General features: G+C 45.7%; 1 protein-coding gene across 1 annotated transcript; it reads left to right on the forward strand.

The window, feature by feature from the left end:
- Positions 1 to 352: 352 nt before the first annotated feature.
- Positions 353 to 13,325, forward strand: LOC115086021. The gene is made up of 3 exons (XM_029592602.1): positions 353 to 426; positions 11,810 to 12,298; positions 12,818 to 13,325. Exons 2-3 carry the CDS (start codon positions 11,818 to 11,820, stop codon positions 13,291 to 13,293), a joined length of 957 nt encoding a protein of 318 aa, XP_029448462.1. The 5' UTR covers positions 353 to 426; positions 11,810 to 11,817; the 3' UTR covers positions 13,294 to 13,325.
- The last annotated feature ends 14,493 nt before the right edge of the window (positions 13,326 to 27,818 follow it).

The raw sequence follows: 27,818 nt of genomic DNA on the forward strand, positions 1-27,818 counted from the left end.
GAGCAGCACCCTCTGCCTGCTATTGTTATTGTCTGCACAATTGTATGCTTCTGTTAAGAGGATCATTTACTAAATATTTTTCCCCACATATTTATAGAAATATAGATTAAATAAATAAGATAAATAGGCCCTTAAATATGTTGGAAATTTCCTTATTGAATCCTTCTGTTACACACTGCCGAGGACCCCAAAACCACAGCGTTCTATCTATTGCATTGGCAACACAGACGCAAATTGTCCTGCCAATAAAGTTGGGTGAACCTCAGTAAACAGCACCTCCAGCCAGACACTACCGGCAGGATTCAGCTGATTAACTGCAGGCAGGAGCTCGAAAGCACTCACTTATGCTAATGTGATTGGTCGCAAGCAATCCGGAAGTGGAACTTGAAGGCGACCAGGAAGATTAGCCTCGTTTGAGGTTAACAAGTAAGCTGCCTGCTCTTGCAAGTTTTTGTCGGCCCTGTCTGTTAATCTTAGGCTGAATCAGTGAGAAATAAAAGTATACATTTTTGTAGTGTTTGCACTTTTTGATGATACATCGGGTCGTGCCTCCATTTACTGAATAGATGTTTATGGCACCACTGTTTTTGTTGAAGTGCTTAATAAAGTTAAAAAAAAAAAAGTCATTTAGATCTCGTCCAATTACAGCAGCCTACGGAAGGTTGCTCGGCGGACTCGCATCGTCTAATGCACGCTGAGCCCATTCTATTGGTGGAGAGACGTGTCCGGTCCCAGCTTGTTTTGTCTTTTTCCTCCCAACTACTTTCTTTGCTTTTCTAATGGTCGCTGGGATATGTCATTCATAAAAAGCTAGTAAAAGATGGAGTGGGGCGGGCTTATAAAAAGTATATAAACGCAGAGCCTCACGCCAGCTCTTGCGTATTAACATGGGGATGGGAAGGGGAAGGGTCCGGTGTTGGAAGAGTTGAGTCACTTGCAGGCATTCAGAAATTCAAAAGAGTGCGCACTTAAATTACTAAGTCTTTTTTTTTTTTTGCTCTGTAAAAGCTGATGAAGCATCCTGCGCTCTGTAATTTCTTAGCTAATTACGTGTGGGTTGGATTTGATGTAAAAGAAATATAAAGCAGGTCTTGGAAAAAAAATAAGCTGCTGGTACCCGTAGAAAAATAAGGCTAAAGAATGGTAGTCAAAATGGATTTCAACTAGCTGGCTGCTGAATGAGCTGCAGGAAAGAAGCAGAGGCACTGTTCTTTTTCTGGGGTGGTGCAGAGTGATATAGCCCTAATCAAAATAAAATGATAGTTAATAGCCCTAAAGATTAATTAAGTTCGGTAGCTGTTGGGTGAGTTCATAAGTAGCACTAAAATAAATCTTAAGTGAATATAATAAAGTGATCAATACCATAAAGTTCTGGGGAAAAGTAGAAATTCTCAAGCATGCTAGGAAAGCGGGGTGGAGTTTGCACTATTGGAGCTAGATTCCGATAATAAAAGAAAAGTTTTCAACCAGAAAGGGCAGAGAGCAATGGTTGAGATAGATTTGATTGAAAATAAGTCAGGCTCAAATCCTTGAAAGTGGCAGCAGCAGTAAAAAGGACCTGAATTGTAATTTAAGTAGAAAAAAAATGTATTGATGGTACAAAGAAAAAGAAGCTAGTAAACCAGTATCTAATGCTGAAAGAAAAGCTGAGTAAGAAATAAAAAAAAGTAGAGGTGGTTATATAGTAATAACATACAGCTCGATCCAGAAAGGCCGCGGTAAAAACAGTGCGGTAGTGTCAGGTGCACCCTTCCTCCCCGCACGCACAGTTCTCTTCACTAACTCCCCGATACTCTCCTCTAATCGCATGCAAATGCATGCCGCGGCTTTAAAGCGGTAGGTAAGGGTTATGGCCACGTAACCCAGGTTACTGTATAGGCGCGATAGGTGCCTGTCATTTCAAATGTCATTTCAAATGACATTTGAAAAGACAGGCACCATGAAGTGATAAAAATACCAAAAATATATAGCTGAGTGTTCAATTTTTTTAAATACCTGTCACTTTCAGGCGGTCATCCAGGCAGCGGCATGGGTCCAGGCGGCAGCGGGAGTCGAGGGGCGGGTGGGCGCGAGTTCAAACGAGCCGGCGGCGAGAGCGGCATCCGGTAACCCCCACCGAAAGGCGCGCATTCACTGCCGCGGGGGGGGGGGGGGGGGGTTTCCGGAGGCCGCTTTCGCCGCCGGCTATCTCCGCCTGAATTAATGCGCGCCCTGGCCGGGTCTCACGGGCGCGCATTGATTCAGGCGGAGGGAACCGTGGGCCGTTTTCGCCACCGGTTCCCTCTGCCTGGATGAATGGCCATGCGAAATCGAGAGTAAGGGAGAAGGCCCGAGCCCTTCCCCCTTGCTCTCGAGCCTTGCTACTTTTTTGTATTTTGTTTTGCTTCGGGAGGATGGGACCGGACGGGCGCTCAAGGCAGTCGGTGGGGGGAGTGAATGAATGCGCGCCTGTGCGACCCCTGCCATTCGGCGCTCAAGGCCGTCACATACATTCATTCATTCATTCATTCATTCATTTACACGCGCATTCACTGGCGGCAGTGCCTGGATGAATGGACGCCCACGCAGGCAGTGAATAAATGCCCGTGCGATTTCAGCGCTCAGTGACAGGCACGCGCATTCATTCGCTGACGGCGGCGGATTGACAATGCACGCACGTGTCAACTTTGTGATTCAGTTGTGATTCAGTTCAGATGCAAACATGTCTATTATTGGTTGACCCCAGCATTGTAAGATTCTGTTCATTACCACAGGATCCAGAGACCACTCGTGGGGATGGAACTGTCAGCTGAGGCAATCTGCTGCTATGTTCCACATGCCTGCCAGATAAGTGGCCCGTAGATCCATGGAGTGTGTAAGGGCCCAAATCTGCATAGCTTCTTGGCAGAGAAGATAAGAGCCTGTGCCTCCCTGTTTGTTCAAGTAACACATTGCGACTGTGTTGTCCGTTGTGTGAGAAGTCTTTGATGAAAGTCAGTCCTTGAACGTGTAGCTGGAAGCTCTAGGAAGTTGATCAAACATTGAACTTTGAAGGTTCTTCACATGAGCTCCTCAACCTCGGATACATCTTTGGTTAAAGTTACTTGTGGAATTGGTTGCTGAAAGGGTAGACCTTTTAGTCTGAAAGGCAGGACCCGGTATTGCAAATGTTGATGTCCCACTAGCAAAGCTTGTATTTACAGCGGGGAGGGAAGATTGGAATGTGAGCATAAGCGTCCTGAACAATCAAATAACAGAACCAATCTCGTGTTTGGAAGTAGAGAAGCATGTTGCCGGGAAACACCATCCTGAATTTTTCTTTTTGGAGAAATATATTGCGATTGCAGAGGCCGATTGCGGAGGCCTCCTGCGGAGGCCTCCTGTTTTCTTTGGAATGAGGAAATAGCGGGAGTAGACCTGGCTGATGGCTCCGATCCAGACATCGGGACTTGTCCTTCATCTTCTGTATTTTAAATTCTGCTAGCTGTTTGAAAATAGTAAATCCTGGAGATTGCGGCACTGCTTCTAATTAGAATGTCTGTAATAAAAACTTCTCTTAAGTGATAGCAGCCTCATCTTGGGATCAATGAATGGTTGACAGGAGCGGGCAGGTTTGAAGGACACCAGAGAGAGAGCCAAACAGATTAGACAGGAGATGGAGGGAGGAGAGAGCAGGAATCCACAACGTGGAGAAAACAGGATTCTGTATTTATATTGTATAAAATGTTATATTATCTACCTTATAAATGGCCTGTGACCGACGGCCCGCAAATGCGCAGTAGAGCGCAGCTCTACTGCGCATGTGCGGGCAAGGATGTCGATCAGAAAAAAAAAATGGCGGTGGGGCCGCAGGAGCGGGAGGAGAAGCAGCGGCGCCGCGCGCGGTGCCGCTGCTTCTCCTCCCCAGATCTGCCGGCAGATCTCGGGGGGGGGGGGGTTGTCACTCCCGCGCCCCCCCCGAGATCTGCCGGCAGATCTCGGGGGGGGGTGTCACTCCCGCGCCCCCCCCCCCCCGAGATCTGCCGGCAGGAGCGGGAGGAGAAGTAGCGGCGCGCGCGCGGTGCCACTACTTCTCCTCCCCAGATCTGCCGGCAGATCTCGGGGGGGTCACTGCCGCGCGCGCGGGAGTGACCCCCCCCCGAGATCTGCCGGCAGGAGCGGGCGGAGTTAATGGAGCCGGGTGAGGGTTGCGGGAAGTCGCGCTTACGGCGCCGGGAGGAAATGGAGGTGGGTGAAGGGAGGGAGGGAGGGAGAGGGGGACTGAGTGAGTGGGAGGGAGAGGGGGACTGAGTGAGTGGGAGGGAGGGAGAGGGGGGACTGAGTGGGAGGGAGGGAGGGAGAGGGGGACTGAGTGAGAGGAGAGGGAGGGAGGGAGAGGGGGGACTGAGTGAGTGGGAGGGAGGGAGAGGGGGGACTGAGTGGGAGGGAGGGAGGGAGAGGGGGACTGAGTGAGTGGGAGGGAGAGGGGGGACTGAGTGGGAGGGAGTGAGGGAGAGGGGGGGACTGAGTGAGAGGAGAGGGAGGGGGGAGAGGAGTGGGTGGGGGAGGGGGGTGGTGAAGAGTGAGGGGAGAGAGAATGAGGGGGAGGTGAGAGACAGAGGGATGTAGCCCGTTTTAACGGGCTTTACGGCTTGTATATTTTATATTCAACAAAACAGAAAAAATTACAGACAGGACTAGGGGATATTCCATGAAGTAAGCGTGTAACATGTAGCACATTTAAGTAAATCATAGATAGCTCTTCTTCACTCAACGCACAATTAACTTGTGGCCAAGGTTTTAGTACAGTAAATGTAGCAGGGTTTCAATAGGGATTGGATAAGTTATTGGACGAGAAGTCCATTACCTGCGATTGGGAAGTGCTTGTTTTGAGGTATTTGGCCGGTATTTGTATATCCTGAATTGTATCTAGGATACAACACATTTGTAGCTCGGAAGCACGGCTTGATGGACCCATAGCAAAACCACCGCTAACAACTCTTTTATGGGTTGCATAGCCTTCTAGTTGTGGGCTTTTTCCCTAGTGTCTATCAGTAGCCATTCACCAGTAGCCAGAAAAATTAAACAGTGTCCAATTCCTATTTTGCCCCCGACATCTTCGTAGAGAGCAATGTAATACTTGTGTCTATCCTCAAACAATCGTCAAGATTAATTGGTCAAGGTTATTTAGCCCTATGCTCTGCATGCTGTACTCTACCTTGGCTGTCTTTCAAATATTCCCGCAGCAGTATCACATAAGTCGCATGCTTAGAGTAGAAAATAAATCAAACACATTTTTGAGCATAAAATAAATATATTTTAACCAAAAAAATAAACAAGTATTTAGAACTATCATATTATGATACAAATTTAACATGGGGTGGGGCAAAGGGGGGGGGGGGGGGGGGTTTAAAAAAAAAGTGGGGAAAGCATGCCATGGGAGAGGAGGAGGAGCGCTGTCAGTGTTGGCCCCCCTGTGCTGATGCTCCAGCAGGAGCCCGCGCCAAGACCAGCAGGGACTGAGCTCCTGCGATTGCTCGCAGGAGCTCTACCATCTCCTGCTGGCTGTGATGCTGGTCCTGCAGGAGCATCAGCACACGCAGTGAGTTCCCCTCCAGGGCGTGTAAGGTGTTGGCGATCTGCGCCAGGAGGTACAGCATTGAGTCCATACGGCCCTCAATGCTGCCCTCTGGCCGATCGCCAACCCTGGAAAGCCCTGGAGAGGCTGGGCCAACGACCTCGACATCGCTGTCCTCCTCCTCCTCTCCCATGGCAGGCGGGGCGGGGCTGGGCGAGGTGGGTAGGTCGGGAGACAGTTGGGGTTGAAAATCAGGGGGGGGTTTGGTGCGGTGGGATATAGCCGGGGAGGGGCAAAATAATGGGTAGGCGCTCCAAAATGGGGGTGGGCGGGGAAGCAGGGGAAGCAGGAGCCATTTTGGGGGGTGAAGGAAATGGGACGGGACGGATAACAGTGGGACGGTCCATGTGTGGGTGGGGTGGAATGGGCGTGGGCGTGGCCAGCATTTCTTCATCAGAAGTATCTGAAAAGAGAAAAATCAAGGCCTTAATCCCATCCAACATTAATTCATGCACAACAAGAAACAGAACAGAGCAACCTTTTTTAACAGGAACAATAGTGGATTCAATTTAACACATGTACACATGCCAATTCCCTTGTCGCGAACAATGCAGAAAGTAAGCCAATAATACTGAAGGCTCACCTTGGGGGGGTGCCAGCTCTTCCCCCGTCATTTCTCCTTCATCAGAAGTATCTGAAAAGAGAAAAATCAAAGCCTTAATCCCATCCAACATTAATTCATGCACAACAAGAAACAGAACAGAGCAACCTTTTTTAACAGGAACAATAGTGGATTCAATTTAACACATGTACACATGCCAATTCCCTTGTCGCGAACAATGCAGAAAGTAAGCCAATAATACTGAAGGCTCACCTTGGGGGGGTGCCAGCTCTTCCCCCGTCATTTCTCCTTCATCAGAAGTATCTGAAAAGAGAAAAATCAAGGCCTTAATCCCATCCAACATTAATTCATGCACAACAAGAAACAGAACAGAGCAACATTTTTTAACAGGAACAATAGTGGATTCAATTTAACACATGTACACATGCCAATTCCCTTGTCGTGAACAATGCAGAAAGTAAGCCAATAATACTGAAGGCTCACCTTGGGGGGGTGCCAGCTCTTCCCCCGTCGTTTCTGCTTCATCAGAAGTATCTGAAAAGAGAAAAATCAAGGCCTTAATCCCATCCAACATTAATTCATGCACAACAAGAAACAGAACAGAGCTACATTTTGGACAATGGTAAATACTTTTTTCACTTTCTGCTCAGCCTTTAAATCTGTTAAATGCACCTACCGTCCTGTTGGTGGCCCCGCAGGGCCCTCAGGTACTCCGGCTCCTCCTTCCGGATCCTGCGCGCCCGCTTCTTCAGTGCCTCTATCTGTGGGTTATATAATAGCCAAAGGAAAGGGAAGTTGAACTACAAGTAGAGAGGTGGAATGTAATTTTAGCCCTACCAGTCTAATAGGTAGTGTTATTTTTACATTTGTCATCCGCATCCCAAATAGATACCTAGTGCCCAAGCACATGTAAAAGTAAAGTTTAGTCAAGTGCCATGTTTCATGCTGTGATGTACAGCTCTACTAAGCGAACACCCCCAAAAAAAATTGCTCTTGCAAGTGAAGCATCACTTTACCACCATCAGATTTAACACTACTAAACAAACAAAGCGAAGATGTTAAACTTAAAACTTTACTCAAAAAAAAGAAGCAAACACCTCTCAATTCGATACGCACACAGCACTCTAGAGAGGGAAAATAGTATTTAGACTATTTACCGATACCATATATCAAAAAGTAGACTAGAGACAATATCATAGGCTCTATGAAACTTTAAACTTTTGCATGCAGTTACAAAATTTACTACAGGCCTATGAACTTACCTCCCGCGGAAAATCCGCTTGGGCGTTGAATTGCGCTCTGAGCGCCTGCCAGGCCTCGTCCGCCCTCTCCTGGTCCCGCGGGCGCCCAGGGCGAAAGTACAGGCGAGCCATGTTTGCCGCCACTAGCTCCGCCAGCAGCCGGACATCGCCGGCGGAAAAATTGCGGCCTCTTCCGCGAGGCATATTTGCTGCGATTGCAAAATGGCCGCCCGGATGTTTCATTGCACGTGCGAGCGCCGTGCATCCGGCTTTAGGCGCCTTTCCCTCCGCCATATTCCTACAGTCAAACACAACTGGCGATGTAGCCTAGATTTCAGCGTGCCTTCGGTTCGCCATTTTGCTACGGCTAAACATATGGGCGCTCTATCCTCGGTTGAAGCTTAGTTTTCGGTTCTCCATTTTGCTACGGCTAAACATATGGACGCTCTATCCTCGGTTGAAGCTTAGTTTTCGGTTCGCCATTTTGCTACGGCTAAACATATGGGCGCTCTATCCTCGGTTGAAGCTTAGTTTTCGGTTCGCCATTTTGCTACGGCTAAACATATGGGCGCTCTATCCTAGGTTGAAGCTTTGCTACGGCTAAACATATGGGCGCTCTATCCTCGGTTGAAGCTTAGTTTTCGGTTCTCCATTTTGCTACGGCTAAACATATGGGCGCTCTATCCTCGGTTGAAGCTTAGTTTTCGGTTCGCCATTTTGCTACGGCTAAACATATGGGCGCTCTATCCTCGGTTGAAGCTTAGTTTTCGGTTCGCCATTTTGCTACGGCTAAACATATGGGCGCTCTATCCTCGGTTGAAGCTTAGTTTTCGGTTCGCCATTTTGCTACGGCTAAACATATGGGCGCTCTATCCTAGGTTGAAGCTTAGTTTTCGGTTCGCCATTTTGCTACGGCTAAACATATGGGCGCTCTATCCTAGGTTGAAGCTTTGCTACGGCTAAACATATGGGCGCTCTATCCTAGGTTGAAGCTTAGTTTTCGGTTCGCCATTTTGCTACGGCTAAACATATGGGCGCTCTATCCTAGGTTGAAGCTTTGCTACGGCTAAACATATGGGCGCTCTATCCTCGGTTGAAGCTTAGTTTTCGGTTCTCCATTTTGCTACGGCTAAACATATGGGCGCTCTATCCTCGGTTGAAGCTTAGTTTTCGGTTCGCCATTTTGCTACGGCTAAACATATGGGCGCTCTATCCTAGGTTGAAGCTTAGTTTTCGGTTCGCCATTTTGCTACGGCTAAACATATGGGCGCTCTATCCTAGGTTGAAGCTTTGCTACGGCTAAACATATGGGCGCTCTATCCTCGGTTGAAGCTTAGTTTTCGGTTCTCCATTTTGCTACGGCTAAACATATGGGCGCTCTATCCTCGGTTGAAGCTTAGTTTTCGGTTCGCCATTTTGCTACGGCTAAACATATGGGTGCTCTATCCTCGGTTGAAGCTTAGTTTTCGGTTCGCCATTTTGCTACGGCTAAACATATGGGCGCTCTATCCTCGGTTGAAGCTTAGTTTTCGGTTCGCCATTTTGCTACGGCTAAACATATGGGCGCTCTATCCTAGGTTGAAGCTTAGTTTTCGGTTCGCCATTTTGCTACGGCTAAACATATGGGCGCTCTATCCTAGGTTGAAGCTTTGCTACGGCTAAACATATGGGCGCTCTATCCTCGGTTGAAGCTTAGTTTTCGGTTCGCCATTTTGCTACGGCTAAACATATGGGCGCTCTATCCTAGGTTGAAGCTTAGTTTTCGGTTCGCCATTTTGCTACGGCTAAACATATGGGCGCTGTATCCTAGGTTGAAGCTTTGCTACGGCTAAACATATGGGCGCTCTATCCTCGGTTGAAGCTTAGTTTTCGGTTCGCCATTTTGCTACGGCTAAACATATGGGCGCTCTATCCTAGGTTGAAGCTTAGTTTTCGGTTCGCCATTTTGCTACGGCTAAACATATGGGCGCTCTATCCTAGGTTGAAGCTTTGCTATGGCTAAACATATGGGCGCTCTATCCTCGGTTGAAGCTTAGTTTTCGGTTCTCCATTTTGCTACGGCTAAACATATGGGCGCTCTATCCTCGGTTGAAGCTTAGTTTTCGGTTCGCCATTTTGCTACGGCTAAACATATGGGCGCTCTATCCTCGGTTGAAGCTTAGTTTTCGGTTCGCCATTTTGCTACGGCTAAACATATGGGCGCTCTATCCTCGGTTGAAGCTTAGTTTTCGGTTCGCCATTTTGCTACGGCTAAACATATGGGCGCTCTATCCTAGGTTTAAGCTTAGTTTTCGGTTCGCCATTTTGCTACGGCTAAACATATGGGCGCTCTATCCTCGGTTGAAGCTTAGTTTTCGGTTCGCCATTTTGCTACAGCTAAACATATGGGCGCTCTATCCTAGGTTGAAGCTTAGTTTTCGGTTCGCCATTTTGCTACGGCTAAACATATGGGCGCTCTATCCTAGGTTGAAGCTTTGCTACGGCTAAACATATGGGCGCTCTATCCTCGGTTGAAGCTTAGTTTTCGGTTCACCATTTTGCTACGGCTAAACATATGGGCGCTCTATCCTAGGTTGAAGCTTAGTTTTCGGTTCGCCATTTTGCTACGGCTAAACATATGGGCGCTCTATCCTAGGTTGAAGCTTTGCTACGGCTAAACATATGGGTGCTCTATCCTCGGTTGAAGCTTAGTTTTCGGTTCTCCATTTTGCTACGGCTAAACATATGGGCGCTCTATCCTCGGTTGAAGCTTAGTTTTCGGTTCGCCATTTTGCTACGGCTAAACATATGGGCGCTCTATCCTAGGTTGAAGCTTTGCTACGGCTAAACATATGGGCGCTCTATCCTAGGTTGAAGCTTAGTTTTTGGTTCGCCATTTTGCTACGGCTAAACATATGGGCGCTCTATCCTAGGTTGAAGCTTTGCTACGGCTAAACATATGGGCGCTCTATCCTAGGTTGAAGCTTTGCTACGGCTAAACATATGGGCGCTCTATCCTAGGTTGAAGCTTAGTTTTTGGTTCGCCATTTTGCTACGGCTAAACATATGGGCGCTCAATCCTGAATTGCCGCCATTCTTGCCGCATTCCTATTACTGGCGTTTAGTGTTGGTGAAAACTGGAGTTTCAAGAAGGTCTTTGAAACCGTAGTTTCCTATTCGTTTTCAAACAGCTGTTTCCTATTGGTTTTCAAATTGCAGTTTGAAACTGGAGTTTCCTATTGGTTTTCAAACTGCATTTTCATTTCGGTTTTATAACTTGCTTTTCCTATTGGCCAGCACGGCATACTAATCGTACCATGGGCGTGTATATAGCTCGCTTCCCTTGGATGGAAAAGTCCCTTTACATCTTTCGTTTGGACAAGGACACACCGTGAACAACTGTTTTGTCGGATATTGTCAAGGCTTTAAGCAGGTAAGCATTGCATTAAACGCTTTTGGTTCGGGCATCCACGGGCCCCCCTTGTGTTTAACCGTGTGACTTTGCAACTGTCCCTCTTATTTTCTTTGTCTTTTTTGCCCTGTTATGTTTCACTCTTTTTTGCATTTCTAACAGCGCAGATGTTTCCATTTCAGCGCTTGGCTTTAAGCTTTCCGTTGTATTGTGCCCGTTAGCCTAGTTTCACGGTTCTTTGCATTCATGCTGTGTTTTATGTTTATCGCTTGCCATCCCTATATCTAATGGAGATGTGAATCGTGTCGTCAAGTCGGTAGATGGTCGCCCGAATCGCGATGGCCGCCCGTGAACATAGGCGTCCGTAAGGGAATTCTCGTCCACCCTCGATTGGCGCCCATTTTCCTGCGCCCATTTTCCATTTCAGCGCTTGGCTTTAAGCTTTCCGTTGTATTGTGCCCGGTAGCCTAGTTTCACGGTTCTTTGCATTCATGCTGTGTTTTATGTTTATCGCTTGCCATCCCTATATCTAATGGAGATGTGAATCGTGTGATCAAGTCGGTAGATGGTCGCCCGAATCGCGATGGCCGCCCGTGAACATAGGCCTCCGTAAGGGAATTCTCGTCCACCCTCGATTGACGCCCATTTTCCTGCGACCGCTTTGTCTGTTCCGCCCTACGGATGCCTCCTGCGTGATAATCGCCGGCCGTATTCCCGTACGGCAACACGATTCGTGTGCAGGAAGTAGTTCCCGGACCCCAGGTGGACTTTGGTCTAGTCCTGTGTGGGGTTTTACCGCCCTAACCAAGATTAACGATTTGTTGCATTAAATCGGGGGAATTCTTATTATTTATATCTCAACCTGGAGTTAATCACTAATGTTCACAACAGCTGAACACAGTTTATGGAAAGGCTCTTAAACAAGGCTATACAGGGGCCTAAATAATGTTACCGTATATATTACCGATTTCATCTCCTCCATGATGATCATTAATCGCGTTTTCTTTGTTACCGTCCAGGTTGAACTATGCCGGGAAAGCGAGTTCTGGCTCAGATAGAGGACCATGCCACTGACCAGCAGCCAGAGGAGGACTCAAGCGCCTCCCAGCCATCCCAAAAGAGAACCCGTAATGCGCGCTTTACGGATGATGAAAAAGAACTCTTGTGCCGTGCTGTATGTGAAAAACATCGCCTTCTCTTTAAGTCCAAGCTTTCGTGGTGCAGCCGAAAGAAGATTTGGGAGAAGATTGCACAGGATGTAAGCTCCCTTTCGGTTATGCCAAGAGATATTAAGCAGGTGCAGCACCGGTGCTGTGACACCAGAAAAGAGGTTAAAGAGAAGGCCGCTAAAATCAATGCCCACGCAAAGAGGACTGGTGGAGGGCCACCGTGCAGCATCGTGCTGACACCTGTGGAGGAGATGGTTCTCAGAACCATGGCTGCGGAGGTAGTGGTGGGCGTGCAGACGGAGTATGGCGGTGAAACGGAACCATGTGCACCTTGTGCAGGTATGTATTTATCTAAATTCAGATGTGAGCTGTATGGTAGCTCAGTGGTCAGCCGATGTGTGATCGCTCATTTCTTACAATTTACTACTGTAATATAAGACATATAAGACTTTCTTGTGCCATGTATATTTTGTTCTTATGTTTACGTTTAGCCATGTATTTTTTGCTCTTATGTTTAAATGTTACTCAAAAAGTTATACAATATGTTACTCAAAAAAAAAGTTCTTTGTTATATGTAATTGCCCACAAGCAAGCCTATTCAACCGTTCTCTGTAAACCGATTTGATTTACATATAATGTAAGAAGATCGGTATATAAAAACCATAAATAAATAAAATAAATAAATGTAATAGAAATGTGCATCATTGATTGCCCTGCCGTCACTGTACTTGTCACAATATTGTCTGATAGCCATAAGAATTCTCTTTTTATGACAAAATAGAAATCGGTACTGTTATAAATTATGATTAACTTTCCACAGTTATGTAATGACGTTGACCTCTCTATCTTTGCCCACAGAAACAATGGACAACGGTGACGGTGATGGTGACAGCGGAGAATCCGAACACCAGGAATCATTGTTTCCGCAGCCTAGCGCAGACCCCCCCAGCCAAGCGATGTCAGCAGGGGACATGGATACACAGGATCAGTACGATGTCCCTGTGATCGGAGCGGAGGATGTTGTACTGGACCTACAGTATTTGAACACCCCCCTGGCATTTCAAGAACCCGAGCCATCACAGCAAAGCGATGAAGCTACAGTGATTGAGGAATCTGAACCAGTGTTTCCTGACACGGAAATTGCACCAGTATTTGGCATAGAGACCGTGACCGATCAATTACTGGCTGGAATCAGCTCGCGCCTGGATGGTCATCATGCTCTAATCCTCCAGGAACTGCGTTTGCTCAGAGCTGACTTTAATCAGTGCATGGCGTCACTGATTGGCGCAATCAAGTCACTTGCCCCGAAACCTCCAGCCGGCAACAAATCCTAAAACGTTTAATAAAAGTTATATTTTGTTTTCAATTTGAGTAAGCGTACTTTTGTTTATATTAAAACCGTTGTCCTTGGGGGGGGTCATGTAACGCAGGAAGGGATATTTATTCAAGCATAAATCACCATTTCATAACGAAGTGGCTAGAAATGGCCAGGGGGGACCACAAAAGGTTATACATGTACAGTTTTTAATGGGACGGTCATATTTTCCAGATTCAAATGGAAATTAATAATTCAATAAGAGTTGTTATATAATAAAATTTTTATTGAGTGATCCTCAGACACAATTATAACTGTGTGTTCAAAATCTCTAGAGCCACCCCACAGAATACTCATGTCGCCTACAATCCTTTAACGGTGTAATCATCTTCCGTTAATGTCTTAAAAGACATGAATTTCAAATTCTGGAACAGAAATAGAAGAAAAGGCAAGAGTAAATAGTACATACATGTACAGAAACGATCAATCTCTAGAGATCTTAGTCTGAACCGGACCATGTAAAATTACCCCCTTATCTTCCTGCTCCAGGCTGTACTCCCACTTCCGGTCCAATCGGCTGCCAATTGTCCGAGTGGTGCCGATGGACTTATGCCCTTACCATGAAACATGGTATACGTGCTCCTACAATGCGACCGGGGCTGAGCAATGCCACCGGAAGCGATCTCCTGCACTGGGCCCGTCGGTGGGTTTGGGGGGGGGGGGTTCAGTAGAGTAGAGGTAAACAAGGGGCAACAATTCAAAGGACAAGGGTAGATTGATGCTTTTTGTGTGTGACATTTCCCGCCGCCCCCATTTTCAACGGGTCTCCCTATCTTCTTGGGTTTTACTCCCCCGCTATCGGATGATTTTAAAATTATCCAAGATATTCTCCATCGTCTGAAGCCTACTTCACATCTCTATTAATATGTATAGAATACCACAGCTATGACGAACTATTGAACCACAATATCGTCGTGGGCCACAGTAGACAGTAGACAGGAATGGTTATATGACAGCAGTAATGAAATGTAATGTATGACATGAAACTTACATGAGAAATAAATTTCGATGATCCTCCGCCGGACTTCATTACCCCGTGCTGTGCTGTCCGCATCAACTGCCAGCTCCTGTGGCGGATCGGGTATCAAGTTTTCTTCAACCTCTGCATGCATACCGAATCTCAGACAAACGTTGTGTAGCATGCAGCAGGCAATAATTATGCTGACAACCTTTTCGGCACCGTATTGCAGGGCCCCCCCCGAGCGATCCAGACATCGAAAACGCGCCTTCAGCACTCCAAAGGTGCGTTCAATGACGTTTCTGGTGCTGGCATGAGCCTCATTGTACCGTTTCTCAGCATTTGTGTGTGGTGACTGGAGCGGTGTTAGTAACCAAGGCTTACAACCATAGCCGCCATCACCTATGGGATGCAAAATATGGGATGTATTGAAAACAACTTGCAGCGCTAACACCGTAAACATAATATTCATAACTATATAGCTATCATCTTTCAGATCCGGAGAACAGAACACTACATATGAGAGACAGACAAATCACAGGAAGTTGCAATTGTCACTTACCAAGTAGCCAGCCTTCGCCGTACTTTCCTTCAAGGAAATTAGTAGCCAGATTGGAATGCGCGAGAATGTAGGCATCATGGCAGCTCCCTGGAAAGTTAGCTACCACATTTAAGATGCGAAGGCGTGCGTCGCAAACCACTTGCACATTCATGGAATGAAAGTGCTTGCGATTACGGAACCCACTCTCTTCTTCCGCCCTGGGTCTTAACGCTATATGGGTGCAGTCGATAGCGCCTAACACGTTGGGCATACCGGCAATACCCATGAAGCCACTGCGGATCTGTTGGAGTTCTGCTGGATCCGTAGGAAAGAATATATAGTCTCTCTTCCGCTTCATCATGGCCTTCAACACCTGGGCCAGATTCCGTGAAACAGAGGCCTGCGTCATACCTGCAACTTTGCTCACCGGGTTTTGAAAACTTCCGGTACCAAAAAAATTTAAGGCACACAGAAGCTTACTCAACCCGGGCACAGCATGGCATCGATTGGTCTTGGGATCCAGGTCCTCACGCAGGTCTTCATACAGGGACAAGATTGCCTGTGAGCTCAGCCGGTATGTTCGGACAACATCTCTCTCACACATGCCAAAGAGCATCGCCCGTGTACGGATAACACGCGGCCGCTGGATGGCCTGTTGATGGGCCGGCTCTGCCTGCAGGGGATACAACAGATGATAAAACCGTCAATGATATAAGACAACTCAAATTAGCAATGGACACATATAAATGCTTTTAGCACATGGATTGCACTGGGTTATATGTTGATTAACAGCTATGTTCATTGACTTCATTTGATATATGCTTGGTATTTCTACATTAATTGTAAAGCCAGTGCCTACATTAGCTATGTGAATCTTTATTTGGCGATTTTAAATGTCGTCTGATGTATTTTAATCTTCTAAAATCGTTAGAGACGCTATATAATAGGAATCCCCCCTATTTATCGTCAGAAAGGGTAGTGGAAGGGGGAAGGGGAGTGCGGGATAACCTCCCCAAGATATCTCTAATGTATATATGGTATGAAAAACTACAGCCGGATTGGCTCAATAGCTGACAAAAATATGTGTCACAAAAAAGAGCAAAATAAATACAGAAAAAACCATGGCCATGGATCAGTGACAATTATGCACTACCGTACAGGCGCCTGTGAACGGTCTTTTACGGGTGGCTGTGGGCATAGGCCCGGCGCCATTTGTTATACTCGGGTCTGTTTTCCCGATGGTTGAATCAGTCTCTATCTTGAAGAACAAAAGAAATTGTTAAAACCCTTTATCGTTTTGGTCGCCCTTCTCTGTACCTTCTTCACAGCTCGATTAACATTTCTATTCATTGTAAACTGATGTCTATAACGTGCCGCTGTATAAGAAGACTTTAAATATATAAATAAATATATTAATAAACAAATTAATAAACAAACAACTATAGCCCTTGGCTCAATAGCTGCAAAAAGACAGACACTGATCTCTAAGGCGCCCGTAACCGTGAACGGCGGACGAGAAAGCAGTCGACCGGCGCACATCCTCCGCTGCCCAACCACCGGCGCATACCCTCCGGCGCCCATTACCGGCGCCCATAACCGGCGGCTATATGGACCGGCGCCCATAACCGGCGGCTATATGGACCGGCGACCATCGACCGGCGCACATCCTCCGGTGCCCATCGACCGGCGTCAATAGAGGCACCAGAAGGCACGGGCGCCGTTCTTACAGAAAATAACAGATCACCTACCTCCGGTCTTACAGCTGGGTTCTCGGGTTGGTCTGGTTCTCCATGCTGCGGCAGCCCCCTGTTCACCTCTCCGATCTGCCGAGCGTTTCCTGGGTTTCTCAGTCGAGCATACATTCGTCTCCTTCTCCACTGAATCATTATTAGCGTCAGAGCAAAAAAAAACAGCTCGTCCATGGTGCAGTCCGGTACCTAACTGTTCGAACACCACACTAACACCACGTTGAGGTAGGCGCTAAACGAGCGTGTTAAGGCTGCGGCTAAACAGTGGGTTACAAAGGAGATAATCTGAGCGCGCTTTACGGTATCGGAGAGGAAGAGCTAATTCCTTCATTATACAGCATTATACAGCTAATTCGCTCATTTACATGCCGGGTGCGGAAAGGGTTATGCGTCTGTTTTCAGAAGCGATACGGACGCGTGAAACTGGAGACTGTATCGCTGAATTGCTTTGCGCGCCCGAATTGTGCGCTATGAGCACGTTACAGACGGGCAATCTTCGATCGGACGATACTGGATCGAGCTGATAGTGAATGATAAAGCCCAAAATGTTCCAACTAGTCTGTCCAAGTTTAACATTTTTTTTTAAGGGTAGTAGTGACTGCCTCTTTGTGCAGGCTCTCCCCAAGCCTTTTGTTAAGGGCAATAGCAACTATTGCTCCTTGCAATCCTCTGTTAAGCCTTCTGTTAAGGTTAGTCGTAACTGCCGCTCTAAGCAGGCTACCCCCAAGACTACCTTCAAGCAGAAATATAAGCTTCATGTTTTGTGAATTTTTTGCAGAGCCACTTTACTAATTTGAAAGATTCCTTACAAGGAGCTGCAGATTTTGTTAGCAGCGGTGCCGTATTGTATTGTATTGTATTTGATAGACATTTGATACTCCGCCTTTTACCAAGAATGGCCTCAAGATGGATTGTAAAAAAAATTTAGGCGCAGACATTGCAATTGAAATAATATTATGGTGATGGTCAATTTGCATTGAGAGTGCAGGTTTCCTAGCTTTAGGCTTACTATAAAGCAGTTTAACCAATTTAATAAATTAACCCCAAGGTTAAGTTTGAAGAGCAGCATTTGCAAAAAGTTCCATTCCACCATGTCAAAAGTATAGTTTCATGGTTTAAAGTTAAATATTACTGTTTTATTTATCATTCTCCATCTAGTGATTATGTCAAAATTGATTGTATTATGACCACTGTTGCCAAGTGGCTCCACCACCATTGTTTTTGCACTAGGACTAGCATTCTGCAAAGAGCCAGATGTAATAAAGCTGCATCTTTCACCATAAACGACTGCTCCTTAGTGCAGCTGGCATCTAAAAAGTTGAGAAATCAGACATTCACTAAAATTATATCAGGGTAATTGAAATCTCCCATTATTATTGTTTTCAATTTTGGTAGATTAACCTGGCTATTCAAACAAGCCTATCCCTAATGGACTACTCCTCTTCAGAACTGCGTTCTCACCTTCCCCTCTCTTTCTCACTCCTTATCTCAATGATCATTTCATACTGGTAAAAATCATCTTAATGTAAAATGTTTCACATTCTTTCACATACACATACTCCATCCTCCCCTCCCATGCACCCATCATCCCTCAATGTTCATCTCACACTGGTAAAAATCTTTTGAATGTATAAATGTATTCACATACAATTTTTACCCTACCCCAAATAGATTTCAACCTATTACGCCTCTTACTGCTCATGTTTGAAAATACCTAGTTATATATAGAGGTAGATCTTCAAAACTTACGCGATCGCGGGCGGGAACAAAAGTACACCAGATTTTATAAGATATGCGCGTATCTTATAAAATCCGGGGTCGGCGCGCACAAGGCTGCCAAAATCGGCAGCCTGCACGCGCCGAGCCGATTTCGGAGCGGCCTCGGAGGGAACTTTCCTTCGCCCTCCCCCCACCTTCCCCTACCTAACCCACCCCCCCCGGCCCTATCTAAACCCCCCCTTACCTTTGCACGCGCCAGCCGGCTGCCCCGCTCCGTGTTCCGGTCCCGGGGGCTGTTCCGGAGGCCGCGGCCACGCCCCCGGAACGCCCCCGGGCTGAAACCATGCCCACGTTGCCACCCCCGAAACGCTGCATCGCCGCCCCCGAAACGCCGCGTCATTACGGCACGCCCCCGACAGGAAGCCCCGGGACTTACGCGCGTCCCGGGGCTCTGTGTGCGCCGGCGGCCTATGCAAAATAGGCGCGCCGGCGCGCAGGGGTTTTAAAATCCGCCCCATAGTCTTCCATGACATAACTTCCCCCTGTTAGGCTTGACGCAATTGTATTATTTGTTTGTGCTATTTGCTTTGACTTCATTTGAGATTTGTTTGTTCTATTGTCAATTGATTGTAAAGCTTGTTGCTGAATTATGGTTCATTGTAAACCGAGGTGATGTTTGTAACGTGCCGCGGTATATAAAAATCTCTGAATAAATAAATAAAATAGAACAAAGGGGATAGCACACAGTTGCTCAGCAGTGCATGGTTCGGAGGGAGGTATCTTGAAAGGATACTAATGATGCATTAGAATTAGGGCATCCCAACAGTGAGGTTCCAATAATAAGAAAAGTAGTCCAAGTGCCTGTAACTAAAAACTCACCTGAGCTAAAAAATTCTAACTTATCCCTATTAATTAAAAAGCAGAATGATAATACAATCAAAAAACAAACTTTGAAATGTTTGTATGCTAATGCCAGAAGTCTAAGAATTAAGATGGGAGAATTAGAATGTATAGCAATGAATGATCTCACAAATTCTTGTAATTTATAGGCTTATAAGTCCTCTCAATGTAAATCTACAATTAACCAACCCTAGTCATAGAGGAACCTATCATTCATATATTCCAAAATTAAATACTCTCACAATTATATTTGGGAAATTGTATCAGAAAAGCAGTGTGCTCTTACAATCGTCTGGCTCTTGCCCACAAAGGGCTGCAACCAGTTTCGTGTATATGACACTCACAGTCACCTCATTTACTCTTTCCCATCAGTTACATTTTTTAGAATTTTTTAAAATTTCGATATTCCACTTGTGTCACCCAAATTTAAAATCACTTTTAACACTCCTTGTTTAAATTAATACCCAACACCTCTGTGCTCCAAATTTTTATCCTTAATGTTTTTCACTATTGCTTCAGCACCTTTTATCACCACATTTGCGCTCCACTTGCTATTTTCTCGCTGTTGCTTCAGGGATGCCTGAGATTCTTAAATTATTTCGGCGTGATCTATTTTCTAAATCATCTAATTTTTCACTCTGAGCTTTTATTTTGGATTCAAATGCAGCTATCTGTCTCACCGCTGTGTTCGAATCATCCTCAAGGAGGGAAACCCTTCCTTTTATGGTGTCCATGCGGGGCTGAATTTCATCCAGCGAGGTTTGTAGGACAGTTATTTCGGATGAAAGATTATCAAATTTTATGTTTAATGCTGCCACAACAGCAGCTGTAACTTTTTCCATCAGAGAATCCAGTTGCTGCAGAGGGGCCTACCTCACCTGGCTCGGCTGGCTCCAGTGCTGGTTTTTCTGGTGCAGGCCTCAATTTTTCTTTATCTTTTTTACCACTTTTGAGGGCCATGGCCATCGATGATTTTTGCATATATTTGTCTATTGACATATGCAGAATAGATCTCAAAGAGAATGGAATTATAAAGACCAGGATGGTGTTTAAAAGTTCAGATTGGAGGTGGCTAGGGCTCGGAGCTGGGGAAAGCACGTCTTTTCAGCTCACCACATCACGTGACCTCCCTGAGAACAGCATTTTGTGCATGTATGCCCTCTCCCCGGAGGAACTCCATCTGCCCATGTCTTGCCAGAGTATCGTGCTACTGAATGTCTGCCTGCTGCTGCAGTGATGGTACGACCGCAAGGAGTTGTGCTCGCCCACCCTGCCAAGGAGGAGAAATGGAGGGAAGCTGGCAAAGCTGAAACCACGGTCAAGTAGAGGAAAGCAGACCGATCCCGGCCCAACATCCCATCCCCTTCCCCCTCCTAGGTTATTTAAGTGGACCCCTCTCCTTTTCAATGGCTTCATTTTTTTTTTACAAAACACAGAAAGGTCAGCTGTAGGCAAATGAAAGACACTGAAGCTCCTGCTCCTAGGGTTGCATGAGATGTAAATCTGGTCTTGTCCAAGAGGGCAGAATACAAATAGGGACCTTCATTTTCACAGGATTAAAACCAGTGGATGAAAATGATTATTTTCCAATGATTTTTCACCCTTTTGTGTGCTAGAATACTGATACATTTCCAGAAAAAATAAAATAAGCAGCATAAAAGTGGAATACGTATGATAAAAAACTGTCTTGGATAAGAAGTGATATGGGAACCGAGATAAAACACACTTGGTAGTGTGGACAGGAATAACTGGATAGAATGTATGGGCTAATTGGTCTTTTTCGATCATCATCTGCAGTTCCATGATTTACACATTCATGGTCTGCAAATAACCAGGTGGAATCAAAAAAATCATAAATATTTATTTATTTAGCAGTTTTTTGTATATCGAGGTATAGCAGAAATCGCCTTCACTCCGGTTTACATTTACAACAACTTGTTACATTTAAAGCATTTAACAACAGCTGAAACTGGTTCTGAACAGCAACTTAATCCAAAACAATATCTACAATATAACGAGGTATATATCCGTGCTCAAATCATGTGAGGGGGAATTGAAAAAAGGGGGAAACTCGATAAGGTTTCAGTGAATCAGTGAAATAGTCATTGGAAAGATATTGCATGCCCGAAGTGGAAATGCAATGGGTGTGGTCTGTTGTCTTATCCTATGCCATCTTTGAAAGTTTGGCTGAACAGCCATGATTTGAGCTCTTGAAAAGATTTAATGTTTTCTTGTGAGCTCAGGTGTTGAGGTAAAGAGTTCCATAATTTCGGGCCAATGATGGAGATGGCTCTGTTTCTTGTGGATGAGTTTGGCTAGCGGTAGTGATGGCACATCAAGATGTAGTTTACTTGTTGACCTAGTCGTACGTAGTGACCTGTGTATATGTATGACATTGACCAGGGCTGTGTTGTCTGCTTTATGGATTGCATTGTGTAGAATTGAAAGGACAGGAAACAGAGAGTAGGACTAAATGGTCAATTTTCTCAGTGGAAAAGGGTAAACAGTGGAGTGCCTCAGGGATCTGTACTTGGACCGGTGCTTTTCAATATATATATCAATGATCTGGAAAGGAATACGATGAGTGACGTTATCAAATTTGCAGATGATACAAACTTATTCAGAGTAGTTAAATCACAAGCAGACTGTGATACATTACAGGAGGACCTTGCAAGACTGGAAGATTGGGCATCCAAATGGCAGATGAAATTTAATGTGGACAAGTGCAAGGTGTTGCATATAGGGAAAAATAACCCTAGCTGTAGTTACACGATGTTAGGTTCCATATTAGGAGCTACCACCCAAGAAAGAGATCTAGGCGTCATAGTAGATAATACATTGAAATCGTCAGCTCAGTGTGCTGCAGCAGTCAAAAAAGCAAATAAAATGTTAGGAATTATTAGGAAGGGAATGGTTAATAAAACGGAAAATGTCATAATGCCTCTATATCGCTCCATGGTGAGACCACACCTTGAATACTGTGTACAATTCTGGTCGCCGTATCTCAAAAAAGATATAGTTGCAATGGAGAAGGTACAGAGAAGGGCAACCAAAATGATAAAGGGGATGGAACAGCTCCCCTATGAGGAAAGGCTGAAGAGGTTAGGGCTGTTCAGCTTGGAGAAGAGACGGCTGAGGGGGGATATCATAGAGGTCTTTAAGATCATGAGAGGTCTTGAACGAGTAGATGTGACTCGGTTATTTACACTTTCGAATAATAGAAGGACTAGGGGGCATTCCATGAAGTTAGCAAGTAGCACATTTAAGACTAATCGGAGAAAATTCTTTTTCACTCAACGCACAATAAATCTCTGGAATTTGTTGCCAGAGGATGTGGTTAGTGCAGTTAGTGTAGCTGGGTTCAAAAAAGGTTTGGATAAGTTCTTGGAAGAGAAGTCCATTAACTGCTATTAATCAAGTTTACTTAGGGAATAGTCACTGCTATTAATTGCATCAGTAGCATGGGATCTTCTAGGTGTTTGGGTAATTGCCAGGTTCTTGTGGCCTGGTTTGGCCTCTGTTGGAAACAGGATGCTGGGCTTGATGGACCCTTGGTCTGACCCAGCATGGCAATTTCTTATGTTCTTATGTTCTTAATTCAGCAAAATTGCTTACCTTGTAATAGGTGTTATCCCAGGGCAGCAGGATGAAGTCCTCACATAAGGGTGACGTTACTCACGGAGCCCTAATGCGAGAAAACTTCTGGCAAAGTTTCTAGAAGCTTTTAACTGGCAGCCTGCGGCTACTGAGCATGTCCGGCATGCCATGATATTCCCTCCCACAGGGGTCTCACTTCAGTCTGGTATGTAGCAATAAGCGTTAGCAAAGTAAAATAATAAAAAGTCTGAGGCCCAACTCCGCGGGGTGGTGGGTGGGTTCTGTGAGGACTGAATCCTGCTGTCCTGGGATAACATCTATTACAAGGTAAGCAATTTTGCTTTATCCCAGGACAAGCAGGATGCTAGTCCTCACATATGGGTGATTAGCAAGCTAGAGGCTGAGTCATTGTCCATGTAGTTAGCAGTGATGCGTTGTTGAGGAAATGAGGCAGCCGAAGATCACAGCAGGTTAGTTGTAGAAGGAGTTGGGATCAAGCTGGAAACAAGTTCTGTAAGACAGATTGTCCATAGGCTGAATCTTGTCGTCCTTATTTATCCAGACAGTAATGAGCTGCAAAGGTGTGAAGAGAACTCCATGTTGCTGCTTTACAAATGTCAATGATTGGCACTGAACGGAAATGTGCTACTGAAGTTGACATTGCTCTCACTGAATGTGCCTTTACTCGCCCTTGGAGAGGAAGGCCTGCTTTTTCATAGCAAAACTGTATGCAATCTGCTAACCAGTTTGATATAGTATGCTTACCCACTGCATTACCCGGCTTATTTGGATCATAAGAGACAAAAAGCTGATTGGATTTTCTGAGGGATGTAGTGCGATTCAGGTAAAAGGATAATGCACGTTTACAGTCCAAAGTGTGCAAAGCTCTTTCTCCTTGGTGAGAATGAGGCCATGGAAAGAATGTGGGTAGAACTATGGTTTGATTTAAGTGGAACTCTGTAACTACCTTAGGAAGGAATTTTGGGTGTGTACGGAGAACCACTCTGTCATGGAGAAACTTTGTATAAGGTTCATACGTGACAATTGCGTGTAACTCACTAACCCTTCTAGCTGATGTGACAGCTATAAGGAAGATAGTTTTCCATGTGAGAAATTTGAGATCACAAGAATGAATGGGTTCAAAGGGAGGACGCATTAATGCTGTTAAAACCAGATTCAGGTCCCATTGTGTGACTGGAGGCCGAATTGGTGGTTTAAGGTGAGTTAGACCTCTCATAAACCTACTGACAAGAGGTTGTGTGGATATAGGTGCATCTCCCATCTTGTTATGATAAGCTGAGATTGCACTCAAATGTACTCTGATTGATGAGGTCTGAAGACCGGAGTCTGAAAGATGGTACAAATAGTCCAGAAGAGAAGTAGTGGGGCAAGTGAAAGGATCAATATTGTTTTGTCTGCTCCACAAAGTAAATGTTTCCATTTGAAAGAATAATTCTTTCTTGTGGAAGGTTTGCGTGAAGCTATAAGCACTTGAGAAACATTAGTGGATAGATTGAGTGGTTGTAAGATTAAGCTTTCAACATCCACGCTGTCAGGGATAGGGATTGAAGGTTGGGATGGCGCAATCGACCCTGATCCTGAGTTATGAGATTGGGAGCTACTCCCAGGCGTATTGGATCCCTGACTGAAAGGTCTAGTATTGTGGGAAACCATACTTGTCGAGGCCAGTATGGGGCTATGAGTATCATGGTCCCCTTGTCTTGTTGTAGCTTCACTAGGGTTTTCATTATAAGCGGTATTGGAGGATACGCATATAGCAGGCCTGAGCTCCAAGGGCGAGCAAAAGCATCCTTGGCAAGCTGGTTCTGTTGTTTGTGTAGAAAACAGAAGTTGTTTACTTTGTAATTCAGAGGTGACGCAAAGAGGTCCGTTGTTGGTTGTCCCCAACGTTGGACTATCTTGGCGGCTACTGAGGGATTCAGGGACCACTCGTGTGGTTGGAATTGACGACTGAGTCGGTCTGCTAGCACATTCTGAATTCCTGCTAGGTAAGTGGCCTGTAGGAACATTGAGTGGTTCAAGGCCCAGTCCCAAATTTGTGCAGCTTCTTGACAAAGGAGATACGAGCCCGTACCTCCCTGTTTGTTGATGTACCACATAGCTACTGTATTGTCTGTTTGGATCAGAACAGTCTTGTATGAAAGGCAGTCCTTGAACGCATGCAGCGCATAATGTATAGCTCGAAGTTCCAGAAAATTGATCTGATATGTGGCTTCGAGTTTTGTCCAAGTTCCTTGAATTTGAAGAGAGTTTATGTGAGCTCCCCAACCCAAGGTGGATGCATCCGTAGTTAATGTTACCTGAGGGACTGGTTTCTGGAAGCGTAGGCCCTTGCGTAAATTGTCCTTGGTTGTCCACCATCGTAGTGATGAGCGTAGTTGGTGGGTTACTTGTATTGGATAGTGTAACGGCTGAATGGCTTGGATCCATTGTGATCGTAGAGTCCATATGGCGAGTCGTGCCATAGGGGTGACATGAACTGTGGAGGCCATGTGGCCTAGTAAGGTAAGGAACTGATGAGCTGTTGCTTGTTGTTGCATGGAAATTGAGTGCGCTAACAGGGACAGTGTGACTGCACGATCTTCTGGTAGAAAAGCCCGTGCAATGTCTGTGTTTAACTCTGCACCTATGAATTGGAGTAGATGAGAAGGGTTCATGTGGGATTTTTGATAATTGATGAGGAATCCCAGTTTGTGAAGTACAGCTATGGTGTAATTCAGTGAATTTATTGCTCCTTGTTGTGATTGACTTTTGATGAGCCAATCGTCGAGATAAGGAAAAACATGAACACCTTGTTTGTGTAAGTGTGCTGCTATCACTGCCAGGCATTTGGTGAATACCCTGGGAGCTGAAGCGAGGCCGAATGGTAACACTCGGTATTGGAAATGCTGACGTCCTACTGTGAATCGCAGATACCTGCGATGAGGCGGGAATATAGGAATGTGTGTGTAAGCATCCTGAAGATCCAGAGAACAAAGCCAATCTCCCTTTTGTAGGAGTGGAAGCATGGTGCCTAGTGAAACCATCCTGAACTTTTCTTTTTTTAAGAATTTGTTGAGATTTCTGAGATCTAGAATGGGACGTAGGCCTCCGGTTTTCTTTGGAATGAGGAAATACCGGGAATAGAATCCTCTGCCCTTCTGACTGTGTGGTACGTGTTCCACAGCTTTTGCTTTCAGAAGAGTGGATAATTCTGTTTGTAATTGAGGTATGTGATTGAGATGGGAGTTTTGTGGTGGAAACTCCTGAGGGAGAGATGCAAAGTCTAGGCGGTAGCCTTGATGAATTATGGACAGGACCCAATGATCAGTTGTTATTGTTGTCCATTCCTTGTAGAAATGGGATATTCTCCCTCCAACTGGCAAGGTGGCATAGGGATTGGGATATTGGCTTTGTGCTCTGAAATTTGTTTCAAAAGCCCGAGGTAGATCCTGTTTGAGGAGGTGGTTGGGGCCTCGCAGACTGTTGTTGCCTTTGCTGTGGTCTTTGTTGAGACCTTGGCGGTCTTGACCTAGAAGCCGGAGGATAGTATCTCTTTGGGCGATAGAAGGGACGTTTCGCTTCTCTAAGTGGTGGTCTGCGAGTTGTGTGGGTTGCAGGGTCATGAGGCAGCGTAGAGAGTTGTTTTAGCATCTCTGAGTGCTCTCGAAGTTGGGCGACAGCATCTTGTACTTTGGTGCCAAACAAATTATCTCCCTGACAGGGAAGGTCTACTAATTTGTCCTGGACTTCAGGGCGTAAATCAGAAGCCTTTAGCCAGGCCCATCTTCTGGCACTGATGCCGGATGCTGCTGTTCTAGAGGATGTTTCAAAAGCATCGTAGGCTGCCCTTACCTCATGCTTTCCTGCATCCAAACCCTTTTGGATAATGATTTGTGCTGCCTCCAGGTGTTGTTGGGGCAGAGAGGGTAGAAACTCTTCAATCTGCTTCCTGAGATTCCTCTGGTGCTGCGTCATGTAAAGCTGATATGCAGCAATTTTGGAGTTGAGCATGGCTCCTTGGTAGATTTTTCTTTCCATCAGATCTAAAAATCTACTGTCCTTTCCTGGAGGGATTGAGGCATGAGTCCTGGTTCTGCGAGATTTTTTCTGAGCAGATTCCACCACAAGGGAATTGTGAGGAAGCTGAGGTTTCTCAAATCCTGGGGCTGCTTGAACCAGATAGGTTGAGTCTACCCTCTTATTTACAGTAGGGGTTGTACATGGATGTTCCCATATCCTCTGCTGAAGCTGTAATAGCACTTCGTGTACTGGGATGGCCAGATTGTGCTTAGGAGGATCCACAAACTGTAAAATTTCAAGCGTTTGCTGCCTCTCATCCTTTTCAGCCTGGAGTTGGAATGGTATGGACTCAGACATTTCTTGAATAAATGATGAAAATGAAAGGTCCTCTGGAGGTGACTGCTTTTTGGCTTGAGGTGGAGAGGCCTCAGACAAGAAATCTTCTGAGGAAGGTTCAGATTCTGTATCTGACCAAGTATCAGAAGTAGGTATGTGATACTGAGGAGGTGCAGGCCTTTGAGGTGGAGGTATCCCTGAAGGGCCTTGCAAGGGATCTTGTGGGTCCGGTGAAGTCTCTTGATCCTCTTCTTCTTGCCCAGGTATTATGGGCAATGAAGCCAGAAGGTCCTGATACCTCTTAGTGAGGATGCTGTGCAACTGTGCTTCAGAACTAGAAGTGTCTGGAACTGTGGAAGTAGTCTTCAGTGAAGAATGTTTAAATTTCCCCGATGACTTTTGTGTGGAAGATGTTTTTCTTGGCGACGGTGCCATGGTGTAGAGAGACATCGATTGTGTAATCGGTGGCATCGATGAAGTAGTGAAGGCAAACATCGATATTGGAATCATCGATGATATAGGTCTGGCTGGCATCAAAGGCATCGGGAATTGTAAAGGAGCCGATGGTATCGATGGTATGTATCTTGGAACTGGATCCGTCATCGAAGAAGTCATCAGCAGAATCGATGAAGACATCACTGGCATCGGCGTATATGCCGGCA

The sequence above is a fragment of the Rhinatrema bivittatum genome, chromosome 2 (genome assembly GCF_901001135.1).
Source record: "Rhinatrema bivittatum chromosome 2, aRhiBiv1.1, whole genome shotgun sequence".
NCBI classification, from domain to species: Eukaryota; Metazoa; Chordata; class Amphibia; order Gymnophiona; family Rhinatrematidae; genus Rhinatrema; species Rhinatrema bivittatum.